The sequence below is a fragment of the Prinia subflava genome, chromosome 9 (genome assembly GCF_021018805.1).
Source record: "Prinia subflava isolate CZ2003 ecotype Zambia chromosome 9, Cam_Psub_1.2, whole genome shotgun sequence".
Lineage (NCBI taxonomy): Eukaryota > Metazoa > Chordata > Aves > Passeriformes > Cisticolidae > Prinia > Prinia subflava.
The window spans coordinates 17,034,694-17,060,431 of NC_086255.1; the positions used below are offsets into that span (position 1 = coordinate 17,034,694).

Here is a 25,738-nt window from a genome sequence, read left to right on the forward strand (position 1 = left end):
CCGCGCTTCGCCCGGCGGGCTGGGGTCAGCACGGCCTCTCCGCCGAGCCCCCGGGGACTTCACCAGGCCCTGGACCCCCCTCCCCTGCCCCGCCGGGATCCCCCTCCCGGGCTGGCTGGGAACCGTCGGGGAGGCTGTGGAGGGATGGTGCCGGGTGCGGTGTCCGGTCCTCCTGTCCCCTTCTCCTCGGGACACGGTCTCCCATGCAGAGGCGCCTGTGGCGAGGCGGGGAGAACGCGCTAGGCGCAGGGAGACCGAGGCATCCTCCTGCCTTGTTGCTGGTTCGCTCGGCTATCCCGAGGTGCAAAGGAAGCCCTTTCATCTGTGCTGTGACTCTTCGATCAGCTCCGAAAGTCTGTGCAGACATTTCCTAGAACCCAGCTAGTTTTCACTTTCAGTTACAACACTCCTGCATGGCTCGGGATGCCGAGGGGAAGGCTGCTGCAAAGATTTGGTTCTGATTTCATTGCACATTTATCCAGTCTCTTTGACTAGAACCTTCAGATGTTTCTCTCTGTGGCAATAGAAACAGCAAAGACATGCCATTGTTTTAAGTGTTATTACTCTAAGTAATTGTGACTCTAAGTGTGCTGTGGACATAACAGTCTCTGCTAAGTGCAGTGTGCATGTCCTCGTGTGCCAGCGGGAGCACTGGGGGGACAGCAGCACTCCTGGCAGTGTTTGCAATTACAATGAGCTTCTCCCATCCCTGCAGATTGTCACAGCTGCCACGGCCGCAGTAGCTAGGCTCAGAGCACTGGTTATAATTATTGGTCCTTTCAGTGCATCACGTTCGTGCACTACTGTGCTACCTCACCTGTAAGAAAGGAGGGGATCTGGGAGTGAGATCAGCCTAAACAAATTCAGTGCTCTTAGGTAAGAAGGGACTAAGAAATACAGAAAACCAAATTTAGGGAGTTGGATGTGTGTCTTTGCCAGGTAGGGATGCTGTTCATCACTGCAAGCATTCCTCCTGGCCCTTAGAAATAATCTTTTCTCAGTGAAACAGCCGCAGTTCAGTAAGATGCAATATTTGGACTCCCTCGTGTCCAGCCTCGTGGGCTGTGGCTGAGAGAATTAGCAGTGCAACAAAGTTCAAAACAACCATGCTGGTGCTTTTGGTGGCATCATGAACCTGTCCTTTTAACATCTCCACACAAGGATTAGCTGTACCCACTCAGCCCCACAGTGGCCCAGCCGAAGGTGCCTGTTTTAAATGCAGATGAGGAGTCCAAAGTCAGTCAAAGCTTCCATGTTTATTTTAAGTTTTTAATGGCAACAAACAGGGCCCTGTGGGCTTGGGCTGCAGACAGCAAGGACATGCTTAAGTCAATTACAATTACACTTGACAATAGTGTAATAGCTGAGGGCAAGTGACACCCCTGGGCCTCTGAGCTCTGCAGGGCTACCAGGGCTTTTGGCCGAGGTGCCAGGGAGCCCAGTGGCATCTGCAACACAAAGGAAGTGGAATGTTGGCAGCAAATGCAGTACTTGATTTAATACAGGGAAAAGGTGGTGTTTAGGGCCAAACACTCAAAGGCAAAAAAATGAAGGCCTCTCTGCCTTTTCTCCCCTCAAATGCCCACATAAACTTCTGGGAAGATGCCTCGTATGAGGCTCTGTATGCGATGCCCAGGCACCAGTGTAAATCTAGATTCACGCCCACGAAAGTGAAGGGGAAGTTTTCTTCTCTCCCCGGTGTAACACTTAAGGGATTCGTCCCCACCACCATCCCGGTTCCAGCAGCTCTGGTTCAGGAGCCGCCGCGCCGGGGTGGCACAGGTTGGTGGGGAAACTTCTTTCCTCTCCCGGCTAGGGCTGGATGGGGTGGCGGTGATGCCGGTCACCGCCGCAGCCCCGAGCCGCCGGTCCTGCGGGGCGCTCGGAGCGCGGGCCGGGGGGACAGGCCGAGTGCCTGGGGAGAGGCTGCGGGGCTGACGGAGCGAGCGAGGAGCCCTCGCTCTTTTGGTTCCTTTCCAACCATTTTTAGCAGAGGAAGGATGTAATAACATGCCACGGGCAATAAATCACAGTCTAGCTACTCCCCCTGGCTCTCCTCCCCCCGCCCCCGGCCCCTGTATAGCGGGAGGGGCGGAGGGGCCGCCAGCAGAGCGCCGCGGCCGCCGGGACGAGCAGAGCAGAGCAGCTCCTGCCCGCCTCCTCCACCCGCCCCAGCATGGACCTCCGCGCCCTGGCGCTGCTCGCCTTCGCCCTGGCCGTTATCTCCCTCTCGGAGGGTAAGTGAGCAGCGGGGCCGCGCCGCTCGCCGCGCTCCTGCGGGAGCGCTGGTCCCGCGGAAATCCCCGCTCTTCCCCGCTCTCCTCGCAGCTACACCGCTGCTCCGGCCGCGGCTCAGATGTGTCTGGCGAGCCGGAGCGATGGCTGTGCTGAGCTGGAAGCAGGCACGGGGAATCCCGTTCCTCCGTCTCCTCCATCCCTCCCTGGCTTTTTTCAAAAGCTGGCCAAAGCTGTCCTCTCTGCCAAGCTCGCCCCAGATTGAAGTCGTCTGGGGGACGACTTTCAACAGCGCTCGGTCTGCGGGGAGGTGGTTTGGCTGCAAAATATGCATATCGACTTTCCCTCTAACAAAAAAAACCCCAGCCCTAAAAGTTACAACAAATTAGAAACAGGCGGGTGTTCGGTTCCTCCGCTGTCCCCTGCCGTGATCTATCTTTCCTCGATCAAGCAGGGCTGAGCCAAAGCGCTCGCTGGGCAGGAATTCCCCGCAGTCCCGGCGCGGTGCTCAGGGAGGTTTCGGTCCACAGGAGCTGCCGTGGCGGGGTCCGGGGATGGGGCTGCGCCCTTGGTCGCGGTCACAGCAGCGCCGTCCCACAGCCCGCCCGCCCCACGCCGGTGCCCCCGTCCCGCGGGTCTCCTCGGGAGCCCGGTGGCAGCTACAGCTGCCCAGCTTATTTTGCCAGCTGTGCTCTGTGGAAGCCTCCGCGTCCGGACAGCCCCGGAGACGGCGGCAGCCCGCGCTTCTTGCCCCGCATGTCGCGGGGAGCCCCGGGGCTCGGGACAGCGGGGACTGCGGGGGCAGCCGCGCTCCCCACGCGTGGCGGGCTCTGCCCGCAACCTCTGAGCATCCTCCGGACGCTCCTCGTGTGGCCGGCTGGCAGAGATTGGCCATCTCTTGTCCTCTGGACGAAAGTCCTCTGGCTGGGTTTTCAAACCTCCGCTCTTGTTCTGTTCTCCCATTCCGGCTACCGAAACTTGGCTGTTCCCCACCCAGGGAGGCAGAGGGTGCCCTCCGGTGCCCTCGTTGTTGAGGCGGAGAGAGCCAATTTTCCCCGAAAATTTCCCCGATGCCTTTCCACACACGGAGCCGGCGCTGCCCTGGAGAAGCTCCAATGCCCCGGGCAGGTGGGCTCGGCCCCCGCCGCCTTTGCCGTATGCACCCCCGGGGCTGCGGGCTGCGAGAGCGGCAGACGGCGAGGGCAGAGCCGGGGGAGCAAGGGCGGCAGTGCCAGCCCCAGCCCCGGCCGCCAGCGTCACCAGCTGGGGCCACCCGTGCCTGGGCACCTGAGCGGGCTCCAGCAGGCGAGTGCAGGTGTGGAGGAGCGGGAGGAGGGGACCGGGGCTCAGGGCTCTCCTCTCCCTTGGCTGCGCTGGCAGCGCTTTGCTCAGGGCTGGGAGGGGGCAGAGCCGCCCAGCTGCATCTCGGTTCTCCCCCAGCGCGGCTGCCCGCCTCTGCTGGCCGCGGGTGTCCTGTGTCGGGATAAGCGTGGGGACCTGGCTACCCAGAGAAGGGAATGGCTCACAAGGGCTGGAGAGAAACTGGTGTAAGTAAAGTGAGTCCACCGTGCTGCGGTATTGAGTGGAAGTTTTTACCTACTGTGCATGTCATGTAGTGCTCTCAGCCCTGATCCAGATGAGGGCTCGCAGGGCTGCCTTGTGCTGGGGGGCAGGTGAGCTCTGAATTCTTCTTAGTTACCTGGTAAAGCTGTGTCTGTCAATCCTAGCCTCGCTTTCTAGGGAAACAGAGCTGTTCTACACTTAAAAAGTTGTCAACCATCTCCTGATAATGACAAATACACCCTAGGCTGAACAGAAGTAAAATGACATTTCCATCAAATATTTTATCTCTTCATGTCCAGTCTGCATGCCTGGATATAGCTTCCCTCTCCATTCAAGCATCCAGAGCTTCCTAGCCCATGCAGTAAGTTACTGATAACTTTGCAGCAGAACTGGCAACTCACTTCTTCCCTTACTGTCCAGTTTCAGTGTGGGTAAAGAGAAGCAGATCCCTGTGGGATGGAATAGGTATTGTCCAGCACTAAGTGGCCACTCTGTGAGAGCGTTTTGTGTGTGCTTTGTCTCTAGAGAGAATTTGTCAGCAAAAGTAGGTGTTCAGAGCCAACAAAATTTAGCTTGAGTTAGAAAACAATATTTATTTATTATTAAAAGAATTCCAAAACACAAAATCCCCAGACCCCCTCCAACTCTTGTAGTCGAGGCCAAAAGAGATGTTCTCTTTTTGTCCAAGTATAATTAGACTGAAGGAATGACATTGAGATGTCAAACTAGCATCTGGCTGTTCTGTGACTTTTGACTCTATTCCTTCATTTTAACCAAATGTGCCAGATAGATAAAAGTCTCAAAAGCTTCATGTGCCATCAGTTATATGTTTTTGTCCAATAAGTCAATTAACAGAATATACTAATTTGCTGTACTGAGAGAATGGCTTCATCTTATGCTCAGCGTTGGACAGATGTCAGAGAACTCACACTACAAATTGGTAGATTAAATAATTAGCTTAGCTGTAATGTACATGCAACAATACTTTTCAAATTTTGGAAGGAGATAAGGAATGTGTTTGTCAGCCTCAAAGTAAGACAGAAATGTTCTCTTCCTAAGTTACAGCTCTCAAAGGGCCCCTTCCCTCCCACTTTTGGAGGATAGGGGTTCATGTGTTGGAAGATGCCACATGCACCAGTTTTCCCGGGTTTCCAGCACGGTGAGACAAGGGACAGCGGCAGGGGTTACTGATTCCCTGTTGGTCATACAGAGAGCTGACCCAGTGGGTGCCTGTGCTGCCCCTCCCTGGTGCTCAGTGCCTGCTCCTGATCGCCGAGAAAGGCACACAGAAATTCCAAAGGGATTCTTGTGTTGGAGGGGATTTGCCATTCCATCTCACATTGAGATAACAGAACACTGAATACTAGGGCTTCCCCTCTTCTTTGCTGTGTTAGATGCCTTTTCTTGGGCAAGAAAAGACTTGGGACTTACAGATATGTTTAGTCATGGTTAAACTTTCTCTGCCCCTGATTTCAAATGGTATGGGATTGAAAATCCCACTTAGAGTCTGAGAGAGGACAGGATTGCATTATCAAATCATGGATCTGAACAGTTCATCTCTTGCACATTGTTTAAGTTAAAGCTGGCTTAAACTTGGTTGGGACAGGCTTGCAGAGACACTATCACTGCAGCTGTGCTGAGCTGTGTGACTGTATTCAGTTTCAGCCTCCCTTTCCAATACAAATTCACAGATGTTTAGCTATGAGGCACAGATTTGCAGTGGGAAATCCTAGTGCCTTCCTCACTCCTTTCCACATTAACACTAGCCAGCCTAATCTGTGTTCTTGAGGCTCACTCTGTAGCCCTCCTTCCTCCTACCCCTGCAGATTATTAACTCATAGGTGGAACCATTGTTTGGAGTGCCAGAAAACTGATAGAAAAGTTCTTCAATTTTTTCAATTTATAGTCCAGATTCTGATGTGAATCAGGAGAAGCTCTACGCCCACTGATTAATTCCTCTCTTGTGGAATCTGATTCTGCATCATGTCTTGGTAGAGACACCAGAAAAAAAAGGTGGCCCTCAGGACGGGCCAATATCCCCATGCTGTCTTTGGTTATGTGTGCCAGAGACAGGCATCGATAAATGTGCAATATATGTAGATCTGCTGCACTTGTAAACCTGTCTCTTTTCTCACCTTTCTAGACAGCTGTTTAGGAATTCCGAGCCCTTCCCTGCTCTTTATCTCCCCATTTGCCTTTAAAGGGAATTGGGTTTGGATGCTGCAAGTACTCCTGTGTGGCTAAACAAACAGGATGGCAGATTGCCATATGGGATCTCAACCCCTGTCAGATAGAGATCTGACCATCTACAACATGAGCCAGATTTTAAAGGTTAGGTGTATGAATTTCATTCCTCCCAGAGGCTGAAAACAGCTCTACTGGGAAATTCTTTAAAATCTTATGCATCTCTTAGACTTCCAGGCAAAGCTCCCGCGTTTGTATTTTATTGTGCATGGGGCTTTAAAACTTACACACCGAGTGAGTACCTTAGTTATGTGCACTTGATTGCCAGTAATTAAGTTGTCTTATAGAGAAATTGGGTACCAGAGGCTGTGGTGGGCGCCGGGCTGCTTTTCTCAGTCCTGCATTCATATACATGGCAGATTTTTAGCCTAAGGGGTTAAACTTCGTTCTGTCCCTAGCGATGCCAGTGACAGAACTCTCATCCAGTCTGGTGGCCCCTGAATAGTGTATTGAGGACGCCCTGGCTGATAACTGTCTCCTCGATTGCCTTACTTAGCCGCAGGCTAGAAATTCAAAAGACTTCAAGTGTTTTATGTGAAACCGCTGGGATCTCGCTGGGTCTCTGAGCCGCACCTTCCTGTGCGGGTACCTCTGCTGGGAGCCAGGGCTGGCTGCGGTGGGAAAAGGTCAGCTGGGCCCTGGGAACGCCTGCAAAACTCGAGCTTTTCTGTAGCCACTAAGTCCCCTGTGAAAAGCCTGCACCTGAGCCGAGCCGTTTTGATCTGAACTCCCTGGAATTCATCGCTTTCTTCTGGCTACCTTCTAATTTGGCCTCGGGTCAAAATCGTTTGAGTAGAACAACACCGCGGACAAGTGCCCCCTCTTTTGGCCTTTATCTTGTCTAATTACCAGGAGCATCCCTGCACAATAGAGCGGCTCCTTATTCTAGTCTCTTCGATTTTACTTATCTCTATTTTCTCTCCCTCTTCTTTTGTCTTCCAAAATCCCACGCACCCTTATTGAAAGGCTGGGCACTGAGCTGAAGGGATTGTGCTCCGAGCTGTGGGCAAATGCCCTCCCAAAGCTACAGCTTTTCTGCTGCCTTTTTTTTTTTTTTTTCCCCACCTGCGTATTTGGAGGGCACTTCTTTCTCCGAGCTCTGTGAGCCCTGATGGGTGTATCTGTGCTGCTGAGAGGGAGCGAGAGGTAACCTGTCCTTCCTTTCCCTCCCTTTGTCCCGCAGAGAAACCCGTCAGCCTGACTTACCGATGTCCCTGTCGATTCTACGAGAGCAACGTGGCAAGAGCCAATATTAAGCACCTCAAAATCCTCTCCACACCCAACTGCTCACTTCAGATTGTGTAAGTCTCTTGCTCTTTTCAGCTGGGTGCAAACCTCGGGTGTCAAAAAGAAGGGTCACAGAGCTGGTGCCTGCTCTGGTGGTTGAATTTCAGTCTGCCTCATGCCATGACTCCCAGTTCATCTCTTCAGCCCTTGTGTCAGAGACAGCTGGACCCTGCTTTACCCCACCTAATGGAGCCCAGCTGCTTGTTGCCCAGCTGTGTTCTCTGTGATCTCCCTGTTAGTTACTGTGTGATTCCATGTCCTGTTCCCCCGTGGGTATGTGAGCAGGAATGTCAGACAGTCTGTCCATTGCATTGGATGTGGAGCTTCACACCTTGGAGTAAAAACTTCATAGCAGCCTGAATCTTCAAATGGGTCACCTCTCCACGGAGTGGAGCTAAACAAGCCAAAGGGATTCCTCTATTTCGTGTGTCCTCCACAGGAGGCACACGCCCTAGAAATGTGATGGCCTAATCTAGGCACTCTTGCCAGGCAGAGACTGACCCAGTAAATTACAGCAGAACAGAAAGATGGGTTCACGGTGGAAAAGAACATCTTTATTTCTGCTGGAAAAGCAACCCTCATTTTCAGGAAACATTGGGATTTTGTTTGTCTTTGTAGATTTGTGTGTGTGTGTATGTTTTAGGAAGGTCGTTTTTGTTCACTTCTTTGTGGGTGACCCCTCCCAAAATTCAAAACCTTCTGAAGAAAAAAACCCCAGCATTCATCTTTTCATTGCAAGGGAACCTTACTACTCTCAGCTTCTATTAACCTTTGTAAGAGGGTGTCAGGGACAAGATTTGGTTTCTGTGCAGTAATCCCATCACTGGTTCTGGATTTGACCTATTTGTTGAGCCCTTCCTCTTGCAACTCAAATGCTGTAAAAATCAATTTTTGTCATCCAAAACATTTTTGCACTCAGAAAACTGATGTGGTTTCATGAGATTGCTCAGAAATGTACGTGAGTGTGTATCCATTCCTTATTAGTACGGGTTTTTTTTCTGTTTTAAACCACACTCTGTATATCATACACATTTTATCATGTGCTTCTGCCTTAAGATTTTGTAGAGGACAGTGAGAAAAATGTAAGCCTCAGCTGAGAAATAATTTTCTTTCAGAAAAATGGCAAAACCAGCTGTGACTAACTCCGATCTCTACCTACAAACAATTTTGGCAGAGAGCAGGCTATAGTGCATGGATCTGTGCTCTGGGACTGTCAGTGATGTCATAAGAATCCCAGTGCTAAGGTTTTTTAGAGGATTTGGAATTTTCTGGGATAGTTCCAAGAAAATGACAGCATTTAAGACAGGATAGAGTATATATTTATCTCTTAATTACCATAGGATTATGGTAATTAGAGAGAAATAAGAGCATGAAACGCAGAAACAGAAACATCTCATGTTCTTGCCCATTCCTGACCCAAATATGTTTGTCTGTGATATACAGAACATATGAACCTATAGTTCACCCTCTATTTGTTACTTTGACAAGTTAGGGTTGTTAAGTATTTGACTTAAAATATCCTTCCAAATACCCTTGAAACACGACTTCAGACTAGGTCTTTATCAAAACAGGAGGTGAAATCAATCAAAACTAACACATGAATTTCTCACCTTGATTAATTTTAAGCATTAAACAACAAAGGTGTAAATAAAAGCTGCCATTTTCAGCAGAATAGAGAATCTAAGTGAAACATACTGTTGTTAGAAGATATTTTGTGGGTTTTGTTGTTTGTTTTTGTTTTGCTTAAGGGTTTTTTTGCTCAAGTATATTTTCATTTTTGGTTAAGGCAACTTGTACCTGAACAAAAAGCCTAAGAACAGACTTTTGACTTTAATTCTGTTGGAAATCATCTCTCCAAGTCCAGTGAACTCCTCTGTCAATATCTACTTCTGCAAAGTCCACACTAAATTCCATGCTTTTCAGTATAGAGAAATGAGCATTTTTAGTAATTAGACACCTAAACCAGTCCAGGTTAAACACTCCATACAATTTCCTATGTCTCTTCCTTGCACAAAGAGCAGGGGCTGACAGTCTCAGAAACGAATGCCTGAAGAATCAGTGTCTCAGTATTAGGTGAGAGGTGATATTAGGTGAGAGGAATAGCGTTGAATGTGGCTGGAGACTGCTCTCATGTGCTTTTGCTTCTGTACCCTGTGAGGTCAGCTCAAGAATTCCCAGGCACTGCTAACATCAGCAAATCCATTCTTACACTCTGTTGGTATCACTTAACTGGAAATGCTCCAGCTTGGCACTGCTGTAAGGGAAATATGAATTAGACTCATTCATCTCTTCACTGGTGCAGGGGTTGCCAGACGGATCCTTGATGTGTTTATGTTTCAACTGTGTTGTTGCATAACTTCAGACCAAGGAGCCTTTCTGACCTGTTATTTCTTATGCCATCATTTTATATTCTGCAGATTTCATTTTATGAAGGGAGGAAAGTTATGGCTTCCATCCAGCAAATGTTTAAACAAATACTGAACTTATTCGTGTGGACACTTCCATAAAATCGCTGTTCTCTGCAGTTTCCCAAGGCAGGCAGGCTGTTAAGGGAAGTTTCGGAGCAGCTGGGGCAGAGGCAGGGTGATGCAGGGAATGTGGGTGATAACAGCTTTTGAGAGGTCCTGAGATCCCTGGAGGGCGAGACCTGTTGATGAAAAGCTGTTTGTCCTGTTTCTGAATGGAAGATTCAGATAGCCCGAATATCAAATTCACAGGAAATTCAAATTAGCTAATAAGTTTGCTCTGGGAAGTGCGGCTTGGACATCCAGTAGAAACCCCTCAGGAGGTTTCTGCCTTTGTTTCCAAGGCTAAGTGAATACATGAGGAGAAACTTGCCTCTGGCACTATGGCACTTTCAGTTGTCTTCCTCCCTGCAACCTGTTAATTCAGTCTTGTATAAAACAAAAAGCTAACAAGTGACCACACCCTTTCTTTCAGAACCTCCAAGAGGTGAATGTCCTAAAAACATGTGAAACTTCAGTTTTGGTTTGAATCTAAAAACTGTTCTTAATCAATTCCTAGCAAAAATTATCTATATTTACCGTGTCAGTATTTCCAAACGAATTTTTTCTGTTGTTGACAATGAACTCATTAACAGTCCAGGCATGAATCAAAAGTCTTAGATTTAAATTTTCAAAGGAATGTAAGGGGCAGGGTGGGAGATGGGTGTGGGCTGAGGAGTTTGCACACCAGACTCACTCTGACTTTTCTCCTTTGGCAGTGCAAGGCTCAAGAGCAACAGCAAGCAAGTGTGCATTGATCCCAAGTTAAAGTGGATCCAGGAATATCTGGAGAAAGCTTTAAACAAGTAAGGCAAGAGACAAATGGACTTAACATCCTGAGCTAACATCTTGAGGTTTTAAAGGGTAGAACATTAGGGGCTGGCTTTTACCATGTGGACAAAGTACTTGTGGAATCAAATATTGTTTCAAAGAAGGGTTTGGAGTTGACCTAATCTGTATTAAAACAACAGTTTCTAATATATCCTAGATGTTAAACTAAGAAATTTGCCAGGCTTTGAGGCAAAAATTATGCTAATGAGTATGTTCTGGGGTCCTGAACTCATCCTCTTAAGAAAAAATGCTGTTCTCCCAAGGAAATTTTTCCTTTATGCCCTTTCCTCCCCAACCAAACTACAATTACTTCAGAATCTGTATCATTCTGGTGTCTTTGGAGCCCCTTCTCCGTGTTACACTGGGTGTCTGCTTGCACAGGCAGCTGAGGCCTAGGGATTCTTGGTGCTAAAAACTGTTTCTCTGCTGCCCAGTGTGGAATGCTGTTAATGTTGGCCAAGGCACAATGAGCTACCATGAATAAGACTTTCCCACAACACCAGGGGAAAACCAGCCATACTTTGCAAATTCGGACTTTTAAAATCTATTTTTATTCCCTTTGAAAATGGTTGATCATATCTAATTTGAGGTGGACTCAGCCCATCTCTGTCCAATTTTATGCTGAAAAGAGCAGCACTGAGCACATTTTTGTGCTGAACTGCAGGGGAGGGCTCCAGCCTTCCAGCACTGAAACATGGTACACACCAAATGATGGTACAAAGCATTCCTTGCCTGCCCAGAGCCCTGGGCTGTGCTTGATCCAGCAGCAACACTTTGGCCAGCAAGCCTACCTGTGCACTCAGTATCCCTGCCATCCTTGCCATCCCATTCCCACCCCACCGTAACTGCGCTGTAACCCTGCTGTCCCCCCTGCATCTGTAGGGTGAAGGCAGGGCTGGAATCCAATCTTTTGCAAAAACAATGTATTATTAGGGAGGGTAGGGCCCCAGGGCAGTGTGAGGCACAGGTGCCTGAATGCTCCCCACTGTTTGCTTTGTAAATGCGTCTGCCAAACAAGGGGCAGAGTTAAAAAATGAAAAACAAAATTGTCCCCCTGTGTTTTTACAATAAGCAAGGGGGAAAATGCCGCCAGAAGTAGAGAATTCCTCCATGTGTCCCTTTTGAGGACTGCACTGGGGCCAAGAGTGAGGAGGAAGAAGGAAGGGAGCCAGCTAGCAAAGTCAATGTGATTCCAGCCCTGACAGCTCCTCCCACCTCATCTGATGCTCAGTGCCTTCTTTGCTGCCAGCACTCAGCCCTTTTGTCCTTTGGACAAACTCTCTGCAGAGGTAATCCAGGTGAATGCTGCCAGAATGGCTTTGGGTCTAGGCACCTAAGAGCAGGATGTGGCCCATGCTGAATATCCTAGGGACCTGAGCTACTTGGTTTTACAAACTGGGAAAATCCTGAAGCTCCTGCTTAAGTTTCTGTTTGCTACCATTCCCAATCTGAGACTTAGGAGGCATTTTACAAATCTGCAAAGTTGGGCAAATATGATTATGTGCCTGTCTGACTTAGGGGAGCAACTCAGCTGGAACATCTTCTACTCTAACTACCACTAGTGAAGATCTGAGACCAGTTCTACTGAAATCAGTGAGTCTGCCTGATCTCCAGCCAGATTCTGGGTTTTCTTTACCAAACGCTAATACAGGAACAGTTCTGCCAATTTGGTGGATTTGTCCTGGTTTACACTGAGTAACAAGAGAGAATTTGGTCCCAGCTCTGAAATAAGATGACAGAGAGCATATATCTCCATCACCTAAACCTGTAATCATGGCATTGTGTTCATTTTCCAACTAGTAATGCTAGCACCAGTGGCATTTTCATGCTCCACAGACAGTCAGGGCTCTGTCTGTAGCATTTTCACAAGGCATGTTTTTGATATATTTTAGTGCACAGCTTTGACTTCTTCAGTGAAATGTACTTTGGAGTATATTTATAGTGCATCAAACAATTCATATATTTGAATTGGAGCCATATGAATGTTGGTAGTTTTAAACACCGATATCCCTCTAAACTACTAACAGCTTGTAAAATGAATCTATATAGATCTATAAATGTTAATGTAGCTATCAGTTTCAATCAGCCATATATTATATTTTTTCACTTGTACCAAAATTGTATGAAATGTGACATTACCCTATATGCACTAGCAATAAAATGGCTAATTGTTTCATGTTATGAAAACCCAATTGTACATGGGAATTTATTTTTCTGGAATAAAATCAATACTTTTTGTAGAAAGGGCTCTTGTAATTGCTTAAGTAGAATCCAAACTGTGAAGACATCTTAATCTATACCAGTACTTCAATATCTTCAGTGTTATAATCTGCAGCTAAGGGCAAGGAAAAGTTCTTAAAATAATAGTCCAATACAGTTAAATATGAAACCAGAAATTGTTTTTACTATGGAATTATTTTGCTCACTAATTCTGCTTAGCATTTATTATTGCTTTATATTCATCACATCTCCATGTAATATACACGAAACATCAGTAAAACACATCCAGGCTGTCAGGAATCCAAATTCCTTAACTGGCTTTAAAAATCATTGTGCAGCTGCTGTGGCCGACATCATCCAACATTCATCCATTTTATAGACATGGGGCAAACCAGTCCTTTCCTGAAATAGCTAACAAATCCTTGATCACTTCCTCACAACCCCAGACATCATTTACGGTACATTGACTCCCTTTCCCTCCTTCCTTTGTACAAGGATATGCAAAATCAGGCCTTTACAGAGTTAACAGAGCCCATCTTGTCCACTGTCATGTTAATATAGTCCCACTTCAGAACTTCCCTTGCTTCAAGATGCCTGAGTCCATTAAGCTCAGTGGTTACTGCAGACACAGGAGAGATTTGATGGATCTGGAGAAGATAAAGTTATGGGAAAAATCTTCCCATTAAGCCAGCTGGGAGAAAGAAATAGAAACTCTGAATGTGTAGGGGTTGGCTGTGTTGGCAGCCAAGCCCTGCTGCTGCCTTCCAAATCCTGGTGTGGCAGCTCTTCCTAATTTCTAACCTAATTTGTAAGTGATGGTTGAAATACAAGATGCCAGAACAACAACCTTCCAATTCCACCAAGCGTGTGCTGGGTCAAGGCCCCACACAGAGGGGGACAGTGTGGGTAATTATCTTTACAGCCTTGTTTTAAGGCACCAAATGCCCACAAACCCCCTCAGAGTAGCCACTGGTTCTTGCTGATGTCAGCAGGAACACTGGGTGGGAAGTCAGGAATCCAGCTCCCCCTCTCCTTCCACTGTACCTCAGTGAGAACTCTTTGAATGGTGAGGCTCCTGGCTGAGAAGTTCTGCAAGGCATTTGGGGAGGCTTTGGCATTTTGGGTAAAAGGGTCATTCTGACCTCAGAGTGTGCAAATGTTCTTCCACCAGGACACTTTTGCTTGTCTGGCATTTCTCTCAGACAGAGGTTATACAAAAGGGGATGTTACATTTGCACCCTGCCAGCAGGATATGAAGGGACCATAGGGTAAATGTGAATGGAGGCCTTTGTATATGGTTAATTTATGGCAGTCTTTTTTGTATTTTTCTTTTAATTTAGACCACGTCATCGCACTCATAAAAAAAAGCAACAGAAGAAACGGGGCCCACTCTGCCCTTCCCGTGCAACACCACTAAAGTCTCCAGGGAGAAAGAATGGTAGGAGGCATTAGTTTCTGAGCTGGGACACCTCAGGTTGAAGTCCCTGCTCTTCCACTGACCATCTTATGGGACTTTGGGCAAATACATTAGCCTACCCAGACCTCCATTTCCCCCCATATTTGCTGAGGATATCTCTCCCCTTCCAGCAAAGGAGTATTATATAGATAAAACTCTTTCTCAAAAAAGGGAGAAAGTTTAGCTACAACAGGTGTGGGATGATTTTCCCATTTTACAAATGGGAAAATGGACACACAAAATAAACCTGAAGCAAAGACAAAGTCAAAAGCAGGGTAAAGGTTTGGGAGCCCTATTTATTTTAGCTCCAATATCAAACTGACAGAGTTAAACTACAACAGCTGTGAATTTGCCACTGGTGTTTTTTAATGAGAAATGCAGCACTGCGTGGTGACAACATGATGTGGTGCATGGGTTGATGCCTTTCCTATGGGGGATGCTAGGCAAGTCCCAGAGAATGGTGTTATATATGCCAATGCTCTGGATGTCCCAAGGTTTTTTTCCTCACAAAGGTGGTTTGTCCTGCCTTTCTGCATCAAAAGAAATAGGGTTACTGCTGTGGGATATTGGAAAAGATATCTTCAGAGGAAAAATTGTCCTCGTGGTCTAGTCATTGTCTTTGTGCCTAGATGAGCTTTCTGAGACTACCTTTACTGGGACTCACAGTCTTCAGCTGTGGTCACAGAGCCTTAGTTTTCCAGCAGGCATTGGAAGGGGTGTTTGACAAGATGTGGTGAGACATCAGTTTTTGAATGCCTGGCGTTTACCCTCTGGCACTGGTAACTCAGTTTTAGTGACCTCATCTAGGCTGCAAAAGGCTAAGCAGTGTGGAGCAGGAGCAGGGGTCACTTCAGACAAAACCTGGAGGCCACCAGCACAAGGTGGCTCCTTGTTCTGGGTGAACCACACACACAAGACACTTGCACTTTGCTGTGATTTCTAACCCACACTCTCCTGGGTACCATGCTCACACTGAGCATGGGAGACTCCATTTGTCTGCTCCCCACCTGAGCTCCCTGCCTCGGCCCTTCAGGCCTCCCTCGTTCACTGCAGTGCCTGCCTGCCCTGCCTGTCACCTCACCTTCCCTGGGCACCTGGCCACCACAGGCTCTGGTGTGGTCCCAGCTGTCACACCAGGTGAGGTCCCAGGGCAGGGAGGCTCAGGGGTGGCTCCTGGCTGGCAGAACACTGGCTGCCCCCACTCTCCAGCCACCCCATGGGGGAAGCCCAGCAAGAGCAGAGCATGGGCTGCCCTCTACGTTCCTCCATCCTCACAGAGACCTGGCACTCTCTGGAGCTGCAGTCCCTGATCTCCATCAGAGCTGTGGGACAGGAGCAGATAGAGGAGGCATTCCCAGTGCCACCTGCTCCGCTACTGGGGCTGCTCACAAATGATTAATCCCTCCTTTCCCTGCTGTATTTTTGCCTAGTTTCTTTGCCCACCGATAATTCTCTGCTCTGGCTTTCAAGTCCAGAATAAGCTTTCTAGCCAGCCTTCCTCCTGTGTGAGTTCTGAACACCTTACTAACTGTGATGAGCACAACCTGCCCAAAATAACCCCCATTGCTGGGTTTGCCCTGCTGGGCCCCAGTAGCTCCTTGTGGAGAACTTGTCCCAAAATGCTCAGCAATTACTGGTTGGAGGGGCTGCCTTTGAGTTAGTCCAGACACAGATTTGCTGTTTGACTAGGCCTGATAGCAAAGCTTTTGCAACTGAAATAAACCTTAATAGTGTTTCACTTTCTTCTTCATCAACAGGAGGTTCAAGATGTAAGAGGCAAGCATTGTAAGCCGTCTACAGGATTTCTTACTGTAGGACCCAGAGAGCAGATAACCAGTATTAGGGAATGAATACATTTCACTGCTAACATGCAGCACAAAAGCAACGCTTCACGCATTTCCAAAGGTTTTTTCTTGGTTATTTTTGGTGGGGTTTTTTTTGGTTGTTTTTTTCCCCCTTGCACAAATTGGCTTGCTTTCACAGTGCTATTTTTATATAGTAAGATGTAACTATTTGAGAAAAATATAAATTTATACAGGTTGGTTTATAACCTAGCACTGGGGGCAGATATCAATTTAAACTAACCCTGTTATTATATAATATTTTATTTCCTTTGTTGTGTAGAGGTCCTGTTTTATTTAACTTTCTTTTGGTTAATGCAAGTCTCCTGGAGATTTAAACCTAGAAGGACATGAACTGTACAGTGCAATGATGTTGTGTGAGTAGAGGTGGAACTCCTTGCCTCCAGAAGTCATAGAGGCCAAGAACATAGGAAGGCTCAAAAGCATCAGACTGATGACCATGGACAAATTTACCCTGAGTGGCATTTACAGATATTTTGGGTGAGTGATTAAACTCAGGGCTTCAGGGCTAAACTCAGGGCTAAAGCCCTTCTGAAGATCACAAACCTTGCTGACAGCTGTGAGCAGCTGGATCAATGCACATCTGGTATTGCAAGGTGCTAATACTTGGTTTGTAGTAGTTGTGTGTGTTAGGAGCCACAACACAGTTCTGATGTCATCTGGCATTTCCTATGTTCCTGTGTTTCTGATGATAAATTTAACAAAAAAAGGGAATGTGTTATCAAAGCTCTAACCACTGATCACATTGCAAGTTGCTGGAGGAGTCAGATGCGCTGCCATGCACCAGGGATCTCCTCCCAGCCATCCACAGGAGGTGACTTCAGCTTGCCTGTCTGGCTGAGATTCATTCTGAACAGTCATACCTGACTGAGGGCAGTCACATCCCTGATTGCTCTGGAGGTACCCAGAAGAAGATATCTGGCCACGTCTTGGAGAAAAGAGATGCCTGGAGCAAGAGAGATTCTGTGCAGTTTGTGGAAGGAGAGGTGTGGAAATGAAGGCCAACACTCACCAGCCATCAGGGGTTTGCTGGTGAACAGGACAGCCTCTGGAATTCCCTTTGCAAAGCACAGCCTGGGACAGGCACCACTCCCTGCACCAATCCCCTCTCTAAGCCAGAAGTTTCTTTCTCCTTATTCCTGCCTGTATACACAATATCTGCTATATGTTACAGAAAGACATCTGCAGCACTGCAATAATCATGTCATGCTGTGCACTGAGATCTGGGGGAAGCACATTTGTGCAGCACAATGCCTGTGTTTGTATGTATCTGTGTTTGTATTGTAAACAAAAAAATGTTGTAAGATTGTCTTTTTTGAGCTGGTTGATTCAAAAGAAATCTTCCCTCTTCCCTGCAGCCTGTGTCTGGAACACTGAGAGGGGTGTTTCACACTCCTTTTTGTGGTAGGCATCTTTAGTGCCAAAGAGGCATTTTGGCTATCCAGGGACTACATTATTTCCATGTGGATTCAGGTAAAAATCTTGTCTTTTCCTTTCTGCAAAACAGGGCAATTGCAGAGAGGCCTTCAGCTGGGAACACCTCACCTCATTTGCTTTAAAGCAGAAAAAAACTGCTGTGCCTAAAATATTTGTGTTTGTGATTTTGACATTCCTTGTCTTGTTATCATTACCAGCCTGGTGCTTTAAGTATATTGTGTTTCTGTTTTGAAAGGTCTGGTACCACTGTACTTGATAGGAGTTGGAGTTTGATTTAATATTAGTAGGATCAGATCCTCTCCTGGAAGGGGAAAGAAAGAAAGAAAGAAATTTTATGAGAAAACCAGAGTTTCTTGTAAGCTCCCTGGACTATATTTGATAGCATAAGTTCCATTCCCTGTCCCACACTTGCACCTGCATTTGCCCATGGCTTGCCAGAGGTGGACATGTGAGTGTCCAAACCAAGAATGACTGCAGAAAAAGTCACCCAGGGAAGTGCATTCTTTGTACATTATTGTCTAAGGTCAGCCTGAGGTCTGCTTGATTCCCACTGAAGTAAATGGAGAATTAAATAATCCTCTGGTTTTGATTCAGCAGCATGCCTTGCTCATGATGATAGGGGTCGTGGCCCTTTTGTTTCCAGGGGAAACATCGGTATTCTGGTGAGAAGGTGGGGTGGGCAGGTGTGACTGCAGAGCCTTGCCAGTGCTCTGCTGCAGTCCTCATTAACAGGGAGTGACCTGGGCCAGGTCAGCACCAGCAGGGACAGGTCCCTGGGAAGGTGCCAAGCCCACGTTCCAGCCAGGGCAAACCCTGCTCGGGCAGGAGCACTGAGATGGGCAGTGCTGGAGCCCCCAGATAAGCCCAGGGACCCTGGGTGGCACAGCCAGGGAGTGGAGCTGCTGCAGGGAAGGGTCTCCTGTCAGCCCTCCCCTCTAGGGGCTCAGGGGTACCCTGTGCTAAAGCAAGGGCATCTGCTCCTGGGAGAAATGCTTGAGGAGCAGCAGGAGGAAAGGGCACTCCATCCAAGAAGGGGACCATTTACACCAGGTTTGTCTGGGTGCTTTGGGGGCTGTCTGACACAACCCACCAAGAGACTGGGCCCTGACACCTCTGTGCTGCTGATGCTTCCCTTCCCATTTATCTGAGACCTCTCAGGGCATAGGGCTGCTCTCAGGTGCTCTCAGCACCATGACCCTCCCTCACCTCGGTGAGGTTGAGCACAGCGTGAATGCAAAGCTGACACAGACCTGGCCAGACACTTAAGTTAGAACCTTTTAAAAGCTTTCTCTTGCCTAGGACCAAAATTCAACCTTGAGTGGGAAGCTTTGCTGTTAGCCTGACATTATTTGCATGGTGCCCTTTGCACCAGGGGGATCAACCACTGGGCTGCCCCAGTGCACCTCGTGTTTGTCCCATTCATGCCACGACCAGAGCAGGCTGAGAGGCAGCACTGGCAGCATCTCACCTGGGGAGAGCACCTGGTTTTCCCTTCTGCCTTTAACTGCTGGCCAGAGACAGAGTCAGGGAAAGCAAGTGTGAGGAGATGGGAGTGAGGAAGGGACCACATGTGAAGAGGAGGGAAAAGAGTAACACTGAACCGTGCTGAAAAAGCAGCTTCCGCGAATGAAATCATCATGTGGGTATTTTCAATGTGCAGCTGTCAAATCTCAGTTTCAAGAGTAAGATGGTATTTATTGCTGTGTCAATTTTTTATTTATACTGGCTTTATACTTTTGTGTATGAATATCTTATCTGAATTCTGCCTGAGGAAGAATGAAGTGAAGGGTGACTTAGATGTGTTTTTTATGAAGGTGTTTGAGCAAAGGTGACTATTTTGCAATGAAAGATTTTTTCAAAGTTAAATATACATACACATGTTGTTGAAAATGCAGTTCCTATAGAAGATTTTGTTGCCATTTTTCCTTTATTAACCTCTTTTTGTCTGGCAACTTATTTTGAGTGATGTGATTTATAGCAGTCAAGGTTTGTTGTGAACTTGTCACCTAAAATTTGATTACTTTTTCTTTGTCAACATCCCACTAAGATAATCTTTGTTTGAAAAAGTGAAACTTTGGTTGCCACAGAGAAGAAAACATGTATCATGATAAAAGGGCTGCATGGACCTCCCATCTTCCATTCCTTAAGAACTCTGTGTTGTCAGAATGTGGTAAATACTGTACTTTATATTTTTATTGAGTAAAAAGAAGTATCTTCCCAAATAATGTGAAAAGGGTTTTGTATTTGTGTTCCTGTAAGGCAGCTTTTATGGAGGAGTTATATTATGCTTTTGAAATTACTCCTTTCATAGAAAATTTTGAAAATAAACACTTTTATATTGTTGTAATTTCTCACATAAATGTGTATGCACTTAAAATTTTCTTAATAAAAATGTATGTCTGAATAAAGTTTTTGCTTGATTCTATTTTTCTTTCTCCTCACAAATGAACAGCTACAATCTCCACTCAGAAAAAATATTCAGATGTTGTTTGTGTCCAGATTCAAGGATATCTCCATACAGCCCCAGGGCCCAGATTCTCTGCAGGGAACCCGAGGTAAAGAGCCCATGGGTCTGGCAGGGAGCAGCAGTTTAGCAGGTTGAATGTGCCATTTTCAAAAGGAAACCCTTGATCATTTGCTCCCAAAACATAAACCCAAACTATTTTTTTTTACTCTTCCCCAAACTTGTCTCCTGCAGCAGTTTGACTTCAATGGAACTGAGAGCTGTGAGCTGGTTTTGTTCCAGCAACAGAGATACCATCATCATCTGTGCTGAGGAGGGGATGAAGGTTTCTCTGAAAAGCATGAAGGGTAACAAGGGATACATTTGGCAAAAGACCAGCAGTGAACGACACTGTCCTTGGGGCTGCTTTTCTCAGGGCACAGCAGGGTCAACCTTCAGTTTGGAGATGAAAAAAAAAAAAAATAGGTTTGTAGAACTCACCTGAGAACCTGCAGGTATAATCCTAACTTGGATGATGTTGTAGGGAAAGTGCTGTGGGTTTCAAAAGCACGAATTGAAAACTGGTTTTTGGTCAGTGCATCTTTCCATCTACAAGTTCTCATGGCAAGGGGAAACTTTCCTGAGGTCACCTGCCCCTCCACACTGCCCTGCTCAGCATGCAGTCCTCTGTACACACACTGCAACACAGGTGAATCCCAGCACCACGTACAGCTCTGGCTGGATTAAAGTCCAGGGGTACGTAATAAAACAGTGAAACAGGGCCTGACCTTTTTTGACCTTTTTGCTTAATAAATATTTCTTGGCCAAATTGATGCAAGGCAAAAGGCATGCAAAAAAAAAGGAAAACTCAGATGACTGATGACCCCTTTGCAAATCCGTGAATTATTTACTAAGAGATTTATTAAATACTAGCAGGTAATTGTGTGTGTAGATGATCAGTGAGAGATTCCCAGTCCACTGCGAAATGCATTGGAAGTAATTAGCTACAAAATTACACATTTATATTAAGCATAGGCCCCATGTTTTATGGAGCACTTTGCTGTACCTTTCATCAGGTCTTTTCTCTCAAATGTGAAAGTTTTGGTTCTTACTTCCTCAGCAAAGCATCACTGCAAAGTGTCTGTGAACCTCCTGGAAACTGGAGGTGAGCCCGCCGTATTAGCACATCTGGCTCTCCTCACAGGCAGCTTTCCAGTATTAGCAGGCTGAAGGAAATCAGCTGCACTCATGGCCTCAGCCATCCTGACACTGATTATGGGCTGCATTGATTAGGTCCTGGCATGGTCTAGGCCAGAGGACAGCATGGTAAATGCCTCTGCTTCCTAGGAGCACTAAGGATGTTACCACTGAGGATGTTACCTTGGATGCTACATGGGAAGGGTCACTCCTGGCTTCTAGTGAGCATTTCCCTGTTTTATAAAGCTACTTGCTCTCAAGCTGTCCCAAGAGTCTTTCAGACAAAACAAATATGTAGCAAAGGCAAAATGAAAAAAAATCAAAAAAAACAACAAAACCCCCAAGGTCTAGAAGCTGAAGCCAGAGAAATTCAAACTGAAAACAGATTTTTAAGTGTGGAATTGATTAGCTTTTGGAACACATTCCCCAAGAGAGGGGGAAGGAAAGACTTGATCCTTCCTATGCCTTCCCAGCAGGGCTGAAGGCCGTTGTATGTGAGCCATACATACCTTGCTGGGCTCTCAGGAGACATGGGGTGAAGATCTCCTGCCTCTGTTACCAGCAGGGTCAGACATGATGAGCTGAAGATCCCCCTGGCCTCAGAAATCCGTATGCAGAAAGCCCCAGTTTCAGGGCAGCATTCCTCAGCCTGTGTTATTGATAACACCTGCATACCATCAGCCATCCCATCTCCTTGGACCAAGGCTGAGGATGACTCCAGCTGTTACACAGGAGACAGATTGGGGTAAGAGGCTTCTATTTTTGGCCATGAAAGTTGTCCTCCAGCTGCAGGGGCAGAGGCAAGGCAGTGAGAAAAGTCTGCAGCCCTGTCCTGGGTCCATGCACCCCCCAGCTTTGGGAGGAGAGGTTGCTCACATAGGTGCCCTCTGGATTGGTGATCTTGTAGGAATTCCCTAAGTTTCTGTCTTTGTCCTTTTTGCCTCTTACCCTTATCTGTCCTTTCTTCTCTCCTCTGGCTCTTTTGGGGACCTTCTCTTTCCTCTCTTTCCCAGCTGAAGGGAAAAACCTTGGTGATTTAAAGCCATTCTCAGCACTTTGCTCCTGCTTTCTCATTGTTGGTGCTCCCTGGCTAGGGCCAGCCATCCATTTCTAATCTCTGAAGAGGTGTAAGGACATTTCCGTTGTGTCCTTTGCAGTCACTGTGTCAGAGCAGGATCCAGGGTCCTTTTGGAGAGGAGCTGTGTGGCTGCTGCTGCAGAGCTGTTTGTCTTTTATGCTCTTGGGTGCCTTCCCAGCTGTAAAGTCCAATCCGTCTTCCCTGCCTGCACCAGCAGCACCCTTTGTCTCATCCACACGTCCTTGGCTCAGATGGCTCCCAGCTTCTCCTTCTACAGCCAGCCATTCCTCACAGGAGCTGCCAGGGAAAAATGGTGACCTGTGACTGCTGCCTTCCCCCTGCCAGCACACAGAGAGCCAAAGCAGGACACACCAGCCTTGTGAGCTGGCAGAACCAAAGTGCTGCCTTGGGCTTTCAGCAGACCCAGCTCAGACCACCACGGCTGGAGCAGAAGATGAAGTCTAGCCCAGTCTGCTGAGAGGTGGAAGAGCACAACCTAAGAACTGAAGGACAGAGGTCTAAAATGCTGCTGTAGCTCACTGAAATCTCCAAAATGTGTGTGATTCTTCCACCCCAAAGATCCACAATCAATTCCAGCTGCCTAGCGTGCTGCGTGATTTATTGCTGTGCCTGCAGGATTTTGGCTGTGGTGAAACATGTTTGTACGTCGCCTGTAAAGCAGCAAATCTGAAGAAAGGGCTTTCTGGATGTGGTTCAGAGTGTGTAACAAAACCCAGATCGCCAAGTCCTCCACACAGTACCACAGCAACACAAACAGCCAATACAAGTTTAATATCTAGCACACTCTGTCTATTTTGCCTCTGAGCACCAGAGAGAGAGACTTAAGACACTGCAGACTATTCTATTCCTACAGAAGGGTAGACTACTTAAGGAAGCAAATGCCAAGCCCCATTATATAGCCTAGTGCATCTTTTCTAAATTAAAGCCTTTCCACAGGGCAGAGCACTAGCAAACTAGTTCTGCACAAAATATGCGGAAAAGGAGAAAAAAAGGAGGAAATATGTCTTTCTTTCAAAATATAAATACTAGGAATGCAAATAGGAATCCAACTGTCTGTGCCAAATCTATATCCCCGAAAGCAGCTGGATGACTACCACTCATGCTAAGTGTCCATACTCAAAATTAAGGTCCTCATAGAAACTTCCAGTGCTTTCTGCAGCCTGGTTGTTCCAATGGTTCTCCTACTGGCATTATTGTCTGTTGAGCAGTCTACCCCAACCCAGGTACTGAGGGATTGGTACTGTCCTCCCCACCCCCTGGAACCTCCAGAGCAGACATCTGGTCTTGCTAAGAATGGGGGAGGGAGATTCCAGGGCATTTCCAGAATATATATGCTGTACAAGCCTACAAACTCCTACCCTTGCATGCCATCTCCCAGTCTGATTTTCTTTCAATCCACCATTATTTTAATTCAGACAAGGTCCTATTATGCAGGAGTTGCACAAATACAGAAGGATAAGGACAGTCCCTACCTGATAGATTTCATGGTTGAAGATCTGCTCTGCCAGGCTCTTAATCAAGCATACATTTTGCAAGGGATGCAAGGCTCTCTCTCTTCGTTGGGTGTTGGAGAGGCATCACACCAGATGTGGGATGGCTTGTCAAGCAAGTAAAGAAGTACAGATCATCTAATTTCACATTCCCCGCTTTCAACATACTCAAGATTTGGTTAACAGAAAGTTTTTCAGTTCCTTGGAGGAATGGAGCATTGTAAAAAGATAGTGGAGAAGTGTCAAGCAGAAACAAAGCTTCCCAGTCATCCAGTTACTGAATAAAGCCTGGAGAGGGATGCTCTGCAGGCAGGAGATGAGTAGTTCTGAGCTGTGCAGCTCACTGCACACAGTCCCACGTGCCTTGTTCCCCCATGTGTGTCCTAGCAGTGTATCACTGCTGTGGGCACCAAGCCATCCGGGCTCCTCCCCCTCTCTCCCTTCTCTTGCCCTCCCTTTCTCCTCATTTCTAACTAAGCTTTCTCTTTCCTGCTGCCATGTTATTTGTTGCTGACTTTGGGCATTCTTTATGGCCTTTCATCAGGCTTCCCATCGCTCACACACTCTGCATTGGTTTGGCCTGCTCTGCCTTTTGTCTGTGCAAAAACAAAAGCTTTATCTGTGGCCCAGAGACCACGGTGACTTCAGGGCTTTCCCAGTGCCAGCACCTAATTGCAAACAAATGGAAGTCCCTGGCTGCATCACCAGCAACACTGGGTCCTGGGTGGGAGGGCCTGATTCTGCTCACTCTGCACTGTGGGACTGGTGAAAGGCTCATGATTTACAGCAGTGTATCTCACACTGCCATCTGGCCTTCAGCAATCTAGCTGGCTTGGGAGAGAAGGCATAAAAGCCACACTGGCTCGTGACATGAATATCTCTCATATCTGGTTTTCCTTAATGTCAGTGCATAAAGGGGAGTTGACTGCAATGAACAACCTGTATACTCCTCAGAAAATCCCCATTGAGCACAGAAGTGAATGGCAGAACATTTCTACTCCCTTTCTGCCTCTCTTTGAAACCCTCAAGGGGATCATCCCTCCATGGTGATGACTGTCAGAGAGAGGCATATGGGGCAGGGCACTGGGCTGGAATTGTGTGGCTCCCATGCTGTGCACAGGTGTGTGCTGCCCAGTGCCCAGAACTGCCTCTAAACTAGATTTCCATCCAGAAGAAAGAGGAAGAGATTCCCAGTGCTCTCACGTTTGTTAGTATTCCAAAGCAGGACAGAAAAAGTCTGAATATCATGTTTGCTGGCGGAATGGAGAGTTTGGAAAGGATTCTCTCAGGAAATGACAAAGTAATTTGTTCTGCCCAAATTGACAGAGAGTTGGCTTTGCCTACATGTCACAGTGACTGATAGGAATTGGAGTTCCAGCAATCCACCCAGCCTTGGCTTCCTCAGTCTAGCCTACATCTCCTATACTGCACTTCTTCATGGCCCATCCATGATTATTGGAACATGTCAGCAGAGGTGTTCCAAGGGGTTTACAATTTCTCCACAGCACCAAGCTCATAAAAGATACTGAGAGCATGAAGCAGAGTCTGGAAGTAGGTAAACTTAATCTGATCTCTTTCTATTATAATTTGATGCCCAGAAGAGAGTATACAAATTTCTGGAAACTTTCCCTGAAAAACTTCAATTTCATCCAAATTATTTTTAATTGCATGAATGTTTCAGCAGAAAATTCTCAATTGCTTCTAAATTTTCTGAAAAGTTATCAATTATCTGCTGTTTATTGTTTTGTTTGTACTCTTCAGCACGTTTGACTTAGCTGGGGAATCCTTCTCTGGTATTGGTCAGCAGATAAACAATGCCAAATCTTGGCAGCATTATTTCTTCCTCTTACTCTCAAATACCTCCTTTCCC

The 25,738-nt window shown here is 47.0% G+C and overlaps 1 protein-coding gene across 3 annotated transcripts; it reads left to right on the forward strand.

Annotated features, from left to right (window-relative positions):
* The first annotated feature begins 1,817 nt into the window (after window positions 1-1,817).
* On the forward strand, window positions 1,818-20,047 carry CXCL12 (C-X-C motif chemokine ligand 12). Of its 3 annotated transcripts, XM_063405690.1 has the most exons (5): window positions 1,818-2,237; window positions 7,226-7,343; window positions 10,553-10,639; window positions 14,225-14,322; window positions 16,098-20,047. In XM_063405690.1, the coding sequence occupies exons 1-5, from the start codon at window positions 2,177-2,179 to the stop codon at window positions 16,127-16,129; spliced, it is 396 nt and encodes a 131-aa protein (XP_063261760.1). In that variant the 5' UTR covers window positions 1,818-2,176; the 3' UTR covers window positions 16,130-20,047. The 3 variants fall into 3 exon arrangements, with proteins under 3 accessions (XP_063261760.1, XP_063261761.1, XP_063261762.1); XM_063405691.1 differs by lacking the exons at window positions 14,225-14,322; window positions 16,098-20,047 and adding an exon at window positions 12,183-14,218 and having other exon boundaries at window positions 1,847-2,237; XM_063405692.1 differs by lacking the exon at window positions 14,225-14,322 and having other exon boundaries at window positions 1,869-2,237.
* The last annotated feature ends 5,691 nt before the right edge of the window (window positions 20,048-25,738 follow it).